This window comes from Pelobates fuscus, chromosome 13 (assembly GCF_036172605.1).
Source record: "Pelobates fuscus isolate aPelFus1 chromosome 13, aPelFus1.pri, whole genome shotgun sequence".
Classification (NCBI taxonomy): domain Eukaryota; kingdom Metazoa; phylum Chordata; class Amphibia; order Anura; family Pelobatidae; genus Pelobates; species Pelobates fuscus.
The window spans coordinates 39,534,274-39,550,811 of NC_086329.1; the positions used below are offsets into that span (position 1 = coordinate 39,534,274).

Sequence of the window (16,538 nt, forward strand, 5' to 3'; positions counted from 1 at the left end):
TGAATCCCAGCAGTGTTTGGATGTAAAACAAAATAGATACAAGATGACCTAGCCAATTCTCTAGGGTACTGCAGGGGGGATATGATAGAAACATTTAAATACATAAAGGGAATCAACACAGTAAAGGAAGAGACTATTTAAAAGAAGAAATTCTGCCACAACAAGAGGACAGTCTTAACCCCTTAAGACCGCAGCCAAATGTACAAGTTGTGATCCAAAAAAACCGTAAACAAAACCTGGCATTTGCGCTACATGTCTGTCCAACCGTAATTCACCTCTTTCATATTAAATGCACCCACACTTATTATATATCATTTTATTCAGGGGAAACAGGGCTTTCGTTTAACATCAAATATTTAGGTATGGAACATAATTTAATATGAAAAAAATATTACAAAAATGAGAGAAAATAAGATTTTTTTTAATTTTTTTAGTTCGTGACATTCTAACTGTGAATGTCATAATACTGTTTGCTTTTACTGCAATATAATACACATATTTGTATTCAGCGATGTCTCACGTGTAAAACAGTACCCCCTATGTACAGGTTTTATGGTGTTTTGGGAAGTTACAGGGTCAAATATAGCATGTTACATATTTCAGTTTTTTCACATTGAAATTCGCCAGATTGGTTACGTTGCCTTTGAGACCATATGGTAGCCCAGAAATAAGAATTACCCCCATGATGGCATACCATTTGCAAAAGTAGACAACCCAAGGTATTGCAAATGGAGTATGTCCAGTCTTTTTTAGTAGCCACTTGGTCACAAACACTGGCCAAAGTTAGTGTTAATATTTGAAAATGCAAAAAACTAATTTGAATGCAAATTTTGGCCAGTGTTTGTGACTAAGCGGCTACTAAAAAAAAAAACCATACCCTATTTGCAATACCCTGGGTTGTCTACTATTGCAAATGGTATGCCATCATGGAGATAATTTTCATTCCTGGGCTACCATACGGTCTCAAAGGCAACCTGGCGAATTTTAATGTGAAAAAACTGAAACGCAAACCTTATATTTGACTCTGTAACTTTTGAAAACACCATAAAACCTGTACATGAGGGGTACTGTTATACTCAGGAGACTTCGCTGAACACAAATATTAGTGTTTCAAAACAGTAAAACGTATCACAACAATTATATCGTCAGTGTAAGTGCCATTTGTGTGTGAAAAATGCAAAAAAATGTCACTGACGATATCGTCGTAATATATTTTACTGTTTTGAAACACTAATATTTGTGTTCAGCGAAGTCTTCCGAGTAAAACAGCACCCCCCATGCACAGGTTTTATGGTGTCTTGGAAAGTTACAGGGTTAAATATAGTGCTAGCAAATTAAATTCCCTATAGTTTCAGCATGGGTTGTCAGGCAGGTCCCGCTAATTGTAATTAATAAAATGACCTAATTATGTAAAATTATTACATAAATATATGCGTATAATTATTATATATATATAGGTGTGTATATATATGTGTGCATATATATGTATATAATTTTTTTAATTATTTTTATTTATATATAGGTATATATTTAGTGATATATACGTATATACTTCTGTATATAGATATATATATTATTTTGTTCTACATGTATTTTGATATCAATATATATTAATTTTAAAATACAGTTAGAACGAAATTTCGCATGTTTATATATTTTTTATCTATTTATTTTGTATTATTTTTTTATTTATTTTTTTAACGTATTTATATATTTATTTATTTTTTATTATATATAAATATATATATATATATAATAAAAATTATATATATATTTAATCAATATCATTGTACGTGTATTTTGATATTAACATATATATATAATTATGTATATATTAATATTAAAATACATGTAGACAGTGTATGTATATTTATGTGTATATGTGTATGTGTATATATATACTTAGATCATATATATAATAAATATATATATGATCTAAGTATATATAATCTTATTTTTACACTGTTTTAATGGATTTTATTTGAATTTCAGACAGCAGGGGGAGTACCTGTCATTACAGGCACTCCCCCTGCTGGCATTGACATGGACGGCTATGCCGTCCATGTGATCGCGGGGTCCTCGCAAGGACCTCGCGATCACATGGCCCTGGGGGGCCGAAGAGGACGGAGGGGGACTCCCTGGGCTCGCAGGTAAGTCCCCCATACCGCGATCGCCGGCGTGGGTTCGCCGGCGACCGGGTAAGTACATAAGACCGCAGGACGTTCTATGCCGCCCTGCGGATTTTAGAGCCATCTAAATAAGGACGGCATAGAACGTCCTGCGGTCTTAAGGGGTTAAATTAGAGGGGCAAAGGTTTAAAAATATCAGGAAGTATTACTTTACTGATAGGGTAGTGGATGCATGGAATAGCCTTCCAGCTGAAGTGGTAGAGGTTAACACAGTGAAGGAGTTTAAGCATGTGTGGGATAGGCATAAGGCTATCCTAACTATAAGATAAGGCCAGGGACTAATTAAAGTATTTAGAAAATTGGGCAGACTAGATGGGCCGAATTGTTCTTATCTGCCGTCACATTCTATGTTTCTATGTTACACATCTATAACATGCATTCCAACCAATCAGAACAGCATTGGATCATGTGTGACAGGAAGGAGTATATCAATGTAGTCATCTCAATTAATCATTTAACATGGAGTCAGGTATTTTCAATGCATGCTTGCACATTTACCAATTATATATACGGTAACTTAGCATATATGTTTAATGAAACTGGTCTATAGGTCTAAGACTTATGCTTATTGGTTTGTGAACATATGTATTGGTTTAATATTAGGTTGCTTAAACTCCACTCTTAACTAAAATCACTTGTGTTCTTCCTAGTACGTAGAGTTAAGGGGATGCACTAGTGGCAACAGATTTTTCATTCTCAATTAAGTTTGATAATTTCATTAAGCTGTTTTTTCAAAAGTTATCTCCTCATTTCTTTTGTGGGGTATTTTTTTGTTTTGTTTTTTACTGAATGTGTTAAATGTAAAGCTCAAACCACAAAAAACATTTTCGGCAGCATATAATGTTCCTGTGGGGAAACTTATACATGTATTTTACTTGTGGACATAGCTCAATTATATAATTAAAATGTCAATATTACCTAGTATAAACCTTTGTCGGTCAACAGCCTTATACTTACAAAAATGTAAACCTTCTGCTCAACAGTCCACACTTTTCCAAACCCTAGCAAAGGTAGGGTATGTGAACAGAATTTGTCCCAGAGTGGTTTTAAATGAATCTAGTGGAGGCCATAGTAAAATATTACTATGAGGGTTACTTCAATCTTGGGTTAGATGTGGGGGGAATTATTGCATACACACTGGAAAATTACACATTGAGGTACAGTCTGTGTAGTCTAAGGAATTCTTTAAGAGATCATAATGCGCAATGCAAGCAACATATTTAAACTGTATCATCTTTAAATAGTCATTAAAGGGTCTGTTCTGGCCGCAGATCAATGCAACTGTGGTGTGCCAGAGCATCTGTTTCCACTGCTGTAGGATTCACTAAAGAACTCTATTTTAACCCCATTAAACTTGCCGTCAGCTGTGGCTTAAGGGAGAATATCAAATACAGGTTGCAATGCTCGATCCAGTAGGTAGCATAGCTAGAGAAAATTCCTTTATTTCATTATATCCAGTAAGTCACGATTTGCTCTAGTTGGAGCACTGTTCTTTGAGGCCACATGCAGTGAAAGTTAATTATTTTGACCATATTACACCACAAAACCTAGAACCAGTTTATCAGTAGCAGTTCAGTAAATTTCAGAACCCAGATTGCAGTGCCCACAAACCAAATTAGAGCACAGCAAGAGCAGCAGAAGTACAAGATTACTATCAGTTTGTGGCCACTAGACTGAATAGAAAGTAGCATTGCAGGAAGGACTATGGGAAAGAGAAATTCAGAAGCACTGGCAAAATGTGGCCCATCAGAAGCATTGGCAAAATGTGGCCCATCCCTCTCCAAGAAGTTCTTCCAGGACAGGGAACTTTGAATTCTCATAATCCCTGCTGAAAGATGGCCATGAGATTACACCCTAGAGAGGCCCTGAAATTAAAGATCTCTGCTTAGAGTTATAAAAATAATATACAAAGTGGGTTTAAAAGGAGGGGGGACACCTTACACCATTCAGCAAATGGGAAGTAGTAGGACCGTGGCATTGGACAAAATATGCTGTTTATAGATATTCTAAGTGTACCATTTCCAAATCTCTCTCCAGGTGCTTACCCAGGTCCATTGCTGTCCTCTCTTCTAGCAGAGCTATCACTACGTTCTGCCTTCGGCACTCTCTCCGTCAACTCACTGGCGCTCCTCTCCACAATTTCTCCTTCATCCAGAGCCCTGTGTAAGCGGTAGTTCACCAGCTTCAATACTATGAAGACAGCTGCTACAACGGGGCAATACACGGCAACAATGATTAGAGAAGACGGCAGTGCCTGAAGGGAAAAGAGAGGGTAATACCGTGAATGTAAAAGTAAAGCAAAATATAAAAATGATAGTTCATGGTAACAGAATTCAGCTTGCTACAGCCAAAGTTTGAAGACAAAACAGTAAAATTTAAAGGGACGCTATAGTCACCAGAATAACTACAGCTTATTGCATTTGTTCTGGTGAGTATAATCTTTCCCTTCTGGCTTCTTGCTGTAAACACTATTTTCAAAGAAATTATTTTCTAAGTTTTTTTTTAATTGTTCTTTATATTTATAGTTAGCCATTCTTTTTAGTTAGCAGGAGTTGCAAACCTCCTTAAATGGACACTAGTGTCACCCAGACCACTTCAGCTCAATTAAGTGGTCTGGGTGCCAGGTCTTAACCCTTCAGATGTTAACATAGCAGTTTCCGAGAAACGGCTATGTTTACTTTGCAGGGTTAATCCAGCCTCTAGTGCATGGGGTCCTCCAACTCCAGCCCGAGTTGGTTTTCCCTGACACAATAGTGATCCTTTAACAATATTTTGTTCAGAACCATGACAGAGTGCAGGGAGCCATGGCACCTAAAAATTAAACACACTGGCTCCTAACTTGTATTGAGTGTGTATTTTTTCTTCTTTACTTTTAAATTTGCCTATGTAGAAATCATTTTGGTTTGTGTAAAAAAAATAAAAAAATACTTGTGCCCATGAATATGTTTGGCTTCCAAATTATTACTTCAACAGAATTTGCTTTGAATGATTTACACAATTCTTTTAGTTTGATTTTTGATGCAGAAAGCATTACCACGGTCTGTCCTACAACCATTTAAAAGGTCTACGGCAGGTTGACAAAATGAGCAGCTCCTTCCATCTTCCTCAGTATTGTATTGGGGGGGGGGGGGGCAGCATTTTTTTTTATTTTTTTTTAACTTCTAGCAACAGAGGTTTTAGTTTAAAAAAAATAAATAAAATGTTTTCAGATCACAGTGCAACAGACAAATGACAGATTTAATTGCAGAAGTAATGGAGTAACTGGCAACTTTTCCAATTTCCACATGAGATTGCACGATTGGCTCGGGTATGTATTTTTTTTAATATATTAAAAAAATTATTCAAATAAAAAATGAACTACATGTTTGGTAATAGCAACCTGGAATGAGGAAGTAGAGGTTATACACAGTGACAAAGAGCACACATACCAATAAGGGTCACATTTATCCCTCTTTCATCAGTTCTTTTTATATATAAAAATGTTTTATTTTTTTTGGAAAGCACTTACAATAAACTTCACAAACAGTTTCTAAAAAAGTGCAGAGAAGGAGCAATGAGGGTAGATTATGTGACTGCAAGCACATTACAATGTGAGATGTTCCAGAGTAGGAATTATCCCTAAGGAAATCAATGAAACTTTTGGTTTACATGACCTCAAACATTTCCTATGCTCATTTAATTAAATCTCGGGGTCTCCAGAGGGTAAGCCAAAAAGTGCACCCATTTCTCATTGTAACTAGTGTTATCAGCCACAAACAACGGTCAGAAGCAGGTGTAAAGCAAATACAACCTTGGTCAGATCATAAAGGCCAATTTAGAACCAATTCCAGTCTACTACTCTGAGAAAAAGGATTCAAGAGAGCAGAAATGTATGAGACAAGTGATAGTGGGAGATTCCCATAGCGCAAGCCATCAGTTTCCCCCCCATTCTCTTACACTGTTTGACATCACAATTAGTCGTGGATAAACACGCCAACACACTTCCTTTTTAATAAAAGAAAGAAACACTGTCTCAGGCTGATGGACACACAAGCTCATTTCACAACATGCATTGTGCAAACCACACATTCCATCTGTATCTAAGAACTGCTAATTCAAGTGTATCGTTTGGTTAAGAACGGACTCATTTCCTTTCCAGGCAAGAATGACCAGTGAAAAAACAGATTTCATTTTGCTTCAAAATTACGTAAAAAGTAAAAATCTAAATTGCTTTGTTTTTTTTTTTAAAGAAAACTGACAACTTAAAAATATGGCTATCATAAAATTTAAAGTAACATTAAAGTGGTCTGGGTGCACTGTCCCTGCCCTATAGCTCTGCAGCTGCAAACTCTGCAGTTTAAGGGAAACTGCAATTTTTACTTTGTAGGGTTAAGACAGCCTCCTAGGTCTCGCCCAGAAAGCCACTAGAAAGGCTATGTCGGTGGGGGGTGAGGGGGGGGGGGGGGGGGGGGGGAGGCAGAGGGACCCTTTAATGTAAGGAATATAAGGAATATATCTTTAAATTTCCAATACTAAAGTTTTCCTTTAAAATTATTTATCCAGGAATTTTAACATTTCTTTTTCACTAATTTCCAAGAAATTATATTTGATTGACAACAGTAGGATGAAAAGTGGAGATGACCTTGCCAAGAATCTAATGTGTGACTCGAATACTGCACCGGGTGCTGTATTATTTAAATAGCGCCAGCAAATTCCATAGCGCTCTATATCCACTGAGAAATCAAACAGCCAGCTTTAAACCTTATTATACAGACAAAATAAGCAAATTATAGAAGAAGAAATGCAGCTCTGAATACTTTGAAAAAAGGGGCCTTACAAGTTTTTCCATGGACAGGTAGCAGCACCACCCCCACATCAGAGCGACACAGACGTTGGTTGAGATTGCCGAGCAAAAAGTGCTCTTTACATGCAAACACATCAAGGCAACTTAATGTTATGCAACAGTGCACAAGTCCTTAAACTATGGAAGTGTGATGAATGAGTTTACATCCATAATCCGAATTACACTGTGGAGAACAGTTCAGTGATCTGCAGTAAGTAGGGACTTTCAGAGTGTTTTTTTGGTAGACTGAATCATGTGATTTTCATTTTGGAAAAAAAAATGCTTCTATTTAGACTATATTGGCAGTTTGTAGACAATCCATAAGTGAGCACAATATTTGGATCACACGGGTAGTTCAAACTGTTTTTCATTTTTAGTATAAACAAAATAAAAAGTAGGGGGGGAGGGGGGAGAAAGACTCTTACCAATACTTCCTGGAATTTTCTTAGTGATGCTGCCATATTACATAGAAATTTAAAGACAGCATTCCAGTGAGGCCAGAACATATAAATCATCCTCTTGTGGTATTTAAATCGCACATCAATGCTATATGCCGCTCTAAAACACTTTCATTAATCACCTTAGTAGGACCTCCGGTCCAATATACTGGAAACACCCAAATTATCCTCATGAGGCAAAGGAAATCCACTCAGCATGCAGTAGTAGACAGCCTATTTCAGACTCATCAGGAGCCTCACATTTAATTTTGGTGTAAGGGTTTGAGGGTTTGTTTGTTTTTTGTCCCCATCCAATCCTGTCCAGCAATTTTATGGATTAGATTACGTATTTAATTTCCAGTTTAATAAATCTGAGGTGGAGCATGAGAGGTAAATTAGCACCATACTAACCGGCTCCCTGGACAGCATCAATAGGACATATTTCACATGCACAACAGCCCAAAATATCTCAGAAGGATTAAAGGAGTATATATATATATATATATATGAAGCAAAAGAGAAAAGCTGCAGTCAATAGTAATAGAAAAAAAATAAAATTTGTTCTTACAAAAAAAAAAAAACACAATATGAACAAAGCGCAAATGAACAAGTTCAAATATAGTCATCAGTCTTCAATTAGCCTCACTGGTTTTCCTCCTTCCCACTACATTTCATCAACACATTTCTGTCAGCAAATGAAGTGTCCAACATGGTCCTAATTTGTAGCCCCAAAAATCTGATTTGATACTATGTTATGCCTACACCTGTTGACCGCTCCTAAAACGATTGCATGGCTTTCCAGCTTTCAACACTTACTAAAACTGCACAAAACAATTATTGATAACCACTAAACTAAATGAACCATGTTCCACTGTGATGGCATTCTGATCACTTTTTGACACCATGCTTCCAAATGTGGAATGCACAGCCATATATACTGTATTAAGTAGAGAAATAAAATCTCCACAATAAAAAAATAATATTTTGAGGTTAATGAGAAAAAAAAACAAAAAAACTAAGATTTCCAACTTGGAACAGTGGCAAATATATGGAATAATAAAGTATGTTGGTCTGCTTGACCTGCATTACGCGGTTTTGAAGTTTTCTGTGGATAGGCAAACTGAGGAAGTAAAATAATTTTTCCATATATGTAGTTCAGCCCATAGTCAAAATGCCTTATGTCACATAGGATAAGTGAGTGAAATTGCTGAGTAAGTAACCACGGCTACTATCAGCCTATTCAAAGCCATACCAGAATAAATTGCAAATTGTGCTTAAAAATCTATTTAAAAAAAAAACAAACAAAAAAAAACACACTTGACAAGCAGTGATGACTGACATAGGTTGCTACCTATAAGTCACTTAGAGTCTCACTGTTCTATAATATGTTAGTAGGCAATATCACTTGACATACAGGTGATACTCAAAAAATTAGAATATCGTGCAAAAGTTCATTTATTTCAGTAATGCAACGTAAAAGGGGAAACTAATATGAGATAGACGCATTACATGCAAAGAAAGATAGTTCAAGCCATGATTTGTCATAAGTGTGATGATTATGGCTTACAGCTCATGAAACCCCCAAATCCACATTCTCAGTAAATTAGAATATTACATGCAACCAATAAAACAAGGAGTGCACATAGAACAATATCGGACCTCTGAAAAGTAATGGCATGCATATGGACTCAGTACTTGGTTTGGGCCCCTTTTGCAGCAATTACTGCCTCAATGTGGCGTGGCATGGAAGCTATCAGCCTGTGGCACTGCTGACGTGTTATGGAAGACCAGGATGCTTCAATAGCGGCCTTCAGCTATTCTGCATTGTTCAGTCTCAAGTTTCATCATTCTCTTGGCAATGCCCTATAGATTCTCAATGGGGTTCAGGTCAGGCGAGTTTGCTGGCCAATCAAGCACAGTAAGCCCATGGTCATTGAACCATGCTTTGGTGCTTTTGGCAGTGTGGGCAGGTGCCAAGTCCTGCTGGAAAATGAAGTCAGCATCCCCATAAAGCTTGTCTGCGGAAGGAAGCATGAAGTGCTCCAAAATCTCCTGGTAGACTTCTGCATTGACCCTGGACTTAATGAAGCACACTGGACCAACACCAGCAGATGACATGGCTCCCCAAATCAACAGACTGTGGAAACTTCACACTGGACTTCAAGTATCTTGCAGTGTGTGCCTCTCCATTCTTCCTCCAGACTTTGGGTCCTTTGTTTCCAAATGAGATGCAGAAGTTGCTCTCCTCAAAAAAGAGGACTTTGGACCACTGAGCAACAGACCAGGTCTGTTTATCTTTAGCCCAGGTAAGACGCTTCTGACGTTGTTTGTTGTTCAGGAGCGGCTTGACAAGAGGAATACGACATCTGATGCCCATGTCCAGAATCCGTCTGTGTGGTGGCTCTTGTCCACTCCTTGTGAAAGTCCCCAACACTTTTGAAGGGCCTTTTCCTGACAATCCTCTCCAGGCTGCAGTCATCCCTGCTGCTCGTGCACCTTTTTCTTCCACACTTTTCCCTTCCACATAACTTTCTATTAATGTGCTTTGATACAGCACTTTGGGAACATCCAACTTCCTTCGCAATTACCTTTTGAGGTTTTCCCTCCTTATGGAGGGTGTCAATGAGTGTTTTCCACACAACTGTCAGGTCAGCAGTCTTCCCCATGATTGTGATTCCTACTGAACCAGACAGGGACCATTTAAAGGCTCAGAAACCCTTTGCAGGTGTATGGCTTACTTAGCTGATTAGAGTGGGACACTGAGCCTAGAATATTGCACCTTTTCACAATATTCTAATTTACGGAGATTGTGGATTATCGGTTTTCATAAACTGTAAGCCATAATCATCGCACTTATGACAAATCACTGCTTGAACTATTTTGCTTTGCATGTAATGCGTCTATCTCATATTAGTTTCCCCTTTTACGTTGCATTACTGAAATAAATGAACTTTTGTACAAAATTCTAATTTTTTGAGTATCACCTGTATTTACTATCTGAACACCAATTGTTCTTATATTTTACACAGCTCATGCGTACCATTAAAACGTTGTTTTGCTTTTTCTTTCTTGCGTACAATTCTCTGAGAACCATAAATAGCACCATAAGCCAACCATAAGTACCGGTATTTAAAAGTAGTTTGCTGTGGTCACTTTCTTGGTTAGAATCTAGTGCTCTGCTGTACTAGACTTGCAGTTATCTACTAAAGTCAGAATTGTCAGGAATTTAACATGAATTTCAAATTTAAGGCCAACACAACTAAACTACTAATCTTAAAGTTTGAAAATTACTTTGAAATTGCTTTAAATTCCTGACATTTCTCCCTTTACTGAACACTGCGGTTAGTTTTATTTTATTCACAGCGCAGTTGTGTTTTGTGACCTAGGCTGCATACAGGAGTTTCCCAAGCCACTAACACATCCAAGCAGGTGCGGTACTGACTTTTTCCAAAGGGGGGGGGGGGGGGGGGGGAGAAGAGGGGAGAGAGAAGTTCAAATGTACAAGCTGGCATTTATGTATAGCTGTAATGGAGCATAGTAGGACTCAAAATATTACATTGTGGGGGCGTGGCTAACCAAGTGACAGAACAGACGTGTTTTGTGGAGCTCCGCTAAACCTCGACGAATAAACACACTTATAACGGAAATTATACCCGGAGAGAACCCTCCACAATACCAACCCACCAGAGCCAACATGGGGCGCAAGCACCGCAAATTTCAAGCACCTGAAATCCCCACGCAAAGAGACATAAGGCTCTTGTTTGAGCGGCCTACCCCGCCGGCGCCGCCGAAAATGGCGCCTGTGGAGGGCCGCACAGCAGACTCGTCGGAAGACTCCCAAGAAGAGGGGGAGACATCACTCACCTCTCCAAGACGGGGCGAACTGCACCGGGAAGCTGAATCTGACGAGGATTCATCCCCGGCAACTAAGGGGGACATTAAACGCATGCTCCTGGAGATGCGCCAAATTTGGAAATCTGACCTCCGAGAAATACGACAGGAAATGGGGGCAATACAGAACAAGCTCCAAGTGGTGGAGGAGAAAAGCAATACCAGAGAAGCCCCGCTGCAAGCCACCGAACATTCTCTGGACGGCTTGACCCAGCAGGAACAAAGAATACACCGCTATGTAGCGACCCTGGAGGCTAGACACAGACGCCGCAATATACGCCTGAGGGGGATACCTGAGGCCGTTAAGGGGGACGCACTCTTACCATACACCCAAAAGCTACTTACCTCTATTGGCTTGCGGGGCCAAGCAGACCTCACACTGATTACTGAGGCTTTCAGGGTCAGGAAAGCTCTGTCGGCACCAGAGGCAGCCTCCCGAGACACCATAGTCACTAGAGACACAGCCGTACGAACGGCCATCATGACACGCTCCAGAGAGATGGGAAGCTGCGGAATTTGAGGGTGCTACTATCCGGTTCTTCAGTGATATCCCCTTTGCTGCACTACTAGAAAAAAGAAAACTGGCCCCAGTGGCCAAAAAGCTGAGAGACAATTCGGTGAGGTACCGCTGGGGAGCTGACGGAACCTTGATCGTGTCCCACCACGGCCAAACCCTCACACTTACCTCAGATGAGGATCCAGAGAAGCTAAGCTGCTGCATGACACGGGAGAACTCGCCGGCTGAGATGAGCACAAACAACTACAAAAGAGGAGAGAGGGGAGCAGCGGGAGAAGACAAACTGCGAACTCACTTCAGGATCAACAGCCTGGGAGTCCACAGACTATGAACATCGGTACGCCAGGAGAGCAGCATATGCCCAAGCCTCCAACATAGACCCAATCCCTAGCACTGCCCTGACTTCTGAACCCCTGTCACCACCCCAATCCCCAACCCACACACAAGTTCACCTAGTACCGGCACTGTACCACAGACTTGCCAATACCCTGGCACATGCTAGAGGGCAGCACCACCTGGACTAAGAGTCACTGGAGTATACACAGAGTGCCTACCCAGAAACGCCCCATACCCAATCTATTGTTATGAAATGCAATCTTGCTTAACACTAATACTCTGATGTGAATGTTTGCCTAAACGCATAAAATTAAATAAAATACAAATTTAAAAAAAATAAAATATTACATTGTCTTCTTTTCACAGACATATGTAAAGTGAATACTGGAGAGTTGTGTTTAATTTTACCCCCAGGGAAGCTGGAAGCCTCAAGACCAGAGTTGCAGCCAGCAACGTGAAGCCACAAAGGGCTGTGGTTTGCCAAGACCTGCTTGTCAGATGGACTCACTGTAAAGATGGGTGATACCTTAAATTGCTTTACAACATCAAGAGCCACAAGTAAGCAATACATGATGCAAACATCTGCAGTATCCACAACATACTTATACAACTTTTAACACACATCCCAGGGCGCAGGGAAGGGAAAAAACAAAACAAAACAAAGGTTTTGTTTATGGTAGAGTAACCTTTAAGCTATGCAGGTATGTTAGGCCTGAGTTTAGGAGAACCTTTAATAATTGTGAATTTGTCATACCTCCGGATGCTGCGCATCACTTACAGACTCCAGTTGGAGTGGTGCAGCAGCCTCGAAGTTCGGGGTTCCCATACTGCTCCTCTCCTGCTGAATGCAGAACGCTCTACTCCATCCAACTGAGACTGACATTCACTGGCTCTGAATACTAATCTATTGCAACCCTGCGCATAGTTCAGGAGTCCTGAAAGTTACAGGACCCTACAAAACTATTTTTTATAGATACTATGTATAGGGTCATATCGGTGGGATTTGGCACAGGGTAAAGATGGAGCTCAATAACATGGTTTTCTCTGTATATATTTCACTCTTCCTTGGAGTCATTACCATCTTGTGGTTTCTGTTACCAGAGAGTGCTTTCCAAGTTTCTTAGCCAGCTTAGTTTTCACTATTCTGGGTTTTTGGTGTCCCTTCCCTGGCTTGTTTCGTTTATGAGTACTTCTGGAATACCTGACCTTGGCTTACTATCCAACACTGGATTATATTTGGCACACTATACGTCCAGCCACTCTAAGGTCGGGTATACATAATCTCTCTCTTCCATGCACATGCTGCTTACTAGGGTTTCCCAATTCTCTAGGTGTTCGGGTGACCCCATCCTGACAGAATTGGAGTGAAAAGTATGTGTAGGCACAAGTTTGCATATAACGTGTATGAATGAAAAATGTTCAAGTATAAAAAAGAACAAAGCAGAGTGCACAGCTGCACCTGATTACAAGTAAAGAGGCTTGGTTGACACAGAGAAAATTGTATTTGTGCTGAAATAACTGACAGCAAGTTGGCCTACTGTAGACAAGAGGGCACCAGGAGGTAGAGGAACGGTCATTCATCAGATTGAGAAGTCTGCATTTAGAAATGGCAGCTTAACCAAAGTAAACAAAAACGGATTTAAAAACCTAAAAATGCTGAATCTGGACTCCACTCTGCTGTTCCTGGCCCAATAGCCCTAATGGTAAACGTCTGTCTTGCCCAACTTTAAGCATCTAGTTTGATATGCCAAGCACTCTGTTTGGAGTAGTTAACACTGCTTTGCTACATTAGCCCTTTAAATAACAAGGAGTTTTGAGGACCACGAGTATGTGTTTATACATCGAGAATATCTTTACAGCCTGCTGACAAACTGAAATTTGAACAGTTCTAAAAAAAGGCACATTTTACCGCAAGCATTCCAGTTCAGAAGTCCTTCCTGGCGACTACGTGAACAATGACCTGTTTTGAATCAGACCAAGAAACAATAGCTGCAACTATGGCTACTGTTAAAGCCGTGGAGTGGTCTGGATTTTATTAGAAATGAGACATCTCATGATCTGAAGGAAACCGCATTTTCAGTTTAATAGCTACACAAACAGAATAAGGCAGTGAATGCAGGATTTTGAAAAACCAAAGCATCCGCACTAGTTCCATGTCTCACATTGTACGAGAAAAGAGAAAAGGGGGACGACAATAACAAACCAACAAAACAATCTTCACTTACAGAGGAGTAGTGGAGGATCGCCCAGAGGGGCACTTGGGCAGCACCCCACCAGTTTTTAGGTCGGGAACACATTTATTAGCGGTAGTTTAGAAACACTAACATTTGTTTTCTGGAGGGGAGAGTGGTAAGCCAAAAATATGGTGAAGAATTAGTGTCTCTTTAATTCAATCATATGTTCAGTTTTGCAGGGTTCTTCCACCCTCATTGGTAGCCGTTTGGGGAAGTTTGAGAGCATCAAGGCATGCCAAAATGGGGCAGGTTTGAAACCTGCCCTGTTTCAGCAGGTTTTGCACAGGTCTCATCTCAAAGATGAATGTCAGGAATTTCAAACGAATTGCCATTCAGGCAGTAGGGCCAGCTACCTATAATTGGAGGCCTGCTATAGGCCTCTCAATCAGGGGCTATAATTGGCTCATAGCACCAGGGGGTGGGGTTACAGTGATTACAGGACAGAGAAGCAAGAAGCCATTTTGGAAGTAACACAGAGCACAACAGCAACTCCTGGCCCCTGCCAAATGTCTGTGTGTAATATTTTTTTATCTTTTAGCATTTTTAATAACCACATAATTAAACATGCGTATAGCCACTCAAACAAAAACCTTTTTGTTTTGATTAATATTTAACAGATATTTGTTTATTCACGGCTAGAATTTTCATTGAATTCTCCATTTATATATACTTGTTTCCATCATATTTTTGGTTTAAGCAATTTGTTTTCTTAATACAAGTGATTATTGGTGTCATTTCTATCTTCAATATTTAAATTACGAATATAGTCTTAGAATATTATATTACTTCATGAAAGTTTACCAATAGTGGACATTAAGTTTATTTAACCTTTTAAGGACACGACATGTCATGATTCCCTTTTATTCCAGAAGTTTGGTCCTTGAGGGGTTAAATAGAAGTGCATTTAAAAATAAATAGATCTGTATGCAATGAATTGTGCGTGTTATTATTTAATATATACAATTAAAATCAGAATAACGCCTTAACATGCTCTACTCCTCCACTGGTGTTGGTTTCCTAATAGGGGGTATTTACTCAACCACTGGATGTTAAATATTATACTGTATTTTTCAGTATGTATATTTAAAAAAAAAAAAAAAAAAAAAACTTCCCCATATCTCCAGTTTTCATTTAGCACATCTTATACAAGACAAATTGGCCGATGGCCATGTTTCATGGAGACTGATTTTTATTGGGATGTTGTTCACGTGCTAAGAGATTTATGTATTAAAAATATGCAAGATTTGCATAAAGTGTTCATGTTAATTGATGCTGGATGGCGGGAATATGGACTGTTGCAGAGGCTCCATTCTGGGTGCTGCTTACTTTAAGTGGAGTTCTGTTACACCTGGAATATATTTGCATGTGCAGCAATGATGAAGTCACTTCTAGATGCTTACGGCCCTGGATAAGATGCTGTCATGGCCACACTACAGATAAAGTGAATCATGTCTAACTGGAAACCTTATAAATGAGAATAAACCAAAATGGAAGACAGAGAATAAGAGCAGCTAACTCAGATGTGCTAATAAGTTATACTTAATTATATGTGATTATTTCACTATATTTGCCTGGCAAAGCATGTAACTATAAATAAATCTTAAAGGGGCACTATAGTGTCAGGAACACAAACGTGTATTCCTGACACTATAGTTATAAAACCACCGTTTTGGTGGTGGGACCCCCTTACCTCAGGTTACAAAGGAGATTTCCTCATCTTTTTCCAGCACTGCAAGGTGCTCTGCACATCTGGCCCCACCCCTGATCCACCTCCTTGGCTGACAGACTTATCTAAGGAGGTGTGGCAAGAGGGATGCTGGCCATTAGCATCTTGAATCAATGCATCTCTATTGGGAAAGTTCGGCGTCCCCTTGCAGAGCGTGGAGATGCTGAGCGTTGGTGCTGCACAAGAAGCACCTCTAGTGGCTATCAGATGCGTGGCCTCTCTAGGCTGTAATCTAAACACTGCAGGGACTGATTAAACGCACCAAAACTAGATTAAGCTGTAGTTGCTTGTGCAATATAGGGTCTCTTTAATCTGTAATGAATAATAAAAATCGTTGATTTTGCTACAATTTTGAAACAGCGTTTCCACAGTTGCAGTCATTTCTA

The 16,538-nt window shown here is 39.4% G+C and overlaps 1 protein-coding gene across 2 annotated transcripts in view; it reads right to left on the reverse strand.

The window, feature by feature from the left end:
* Positions 1–16,538, reverse strand: part of PCNX1 (pecanex 1) — a 101,298-nt gene that overhangs the window by 67,421 nt on the left and 17,339 nt on the right. For both annotated transcript variants that reach the window (XM_063439591.1, XM_063439590.1), the window contains exon 2: positions 4,235–4,443. In XM_063439591.1, the coding sequence (XP_063295661.1) occupies positions 4,235–4,443 (209 nt within the window). The remainder of the gene's footprint in view (positions 1–4,234; positions 4,444–16,538) is intronic.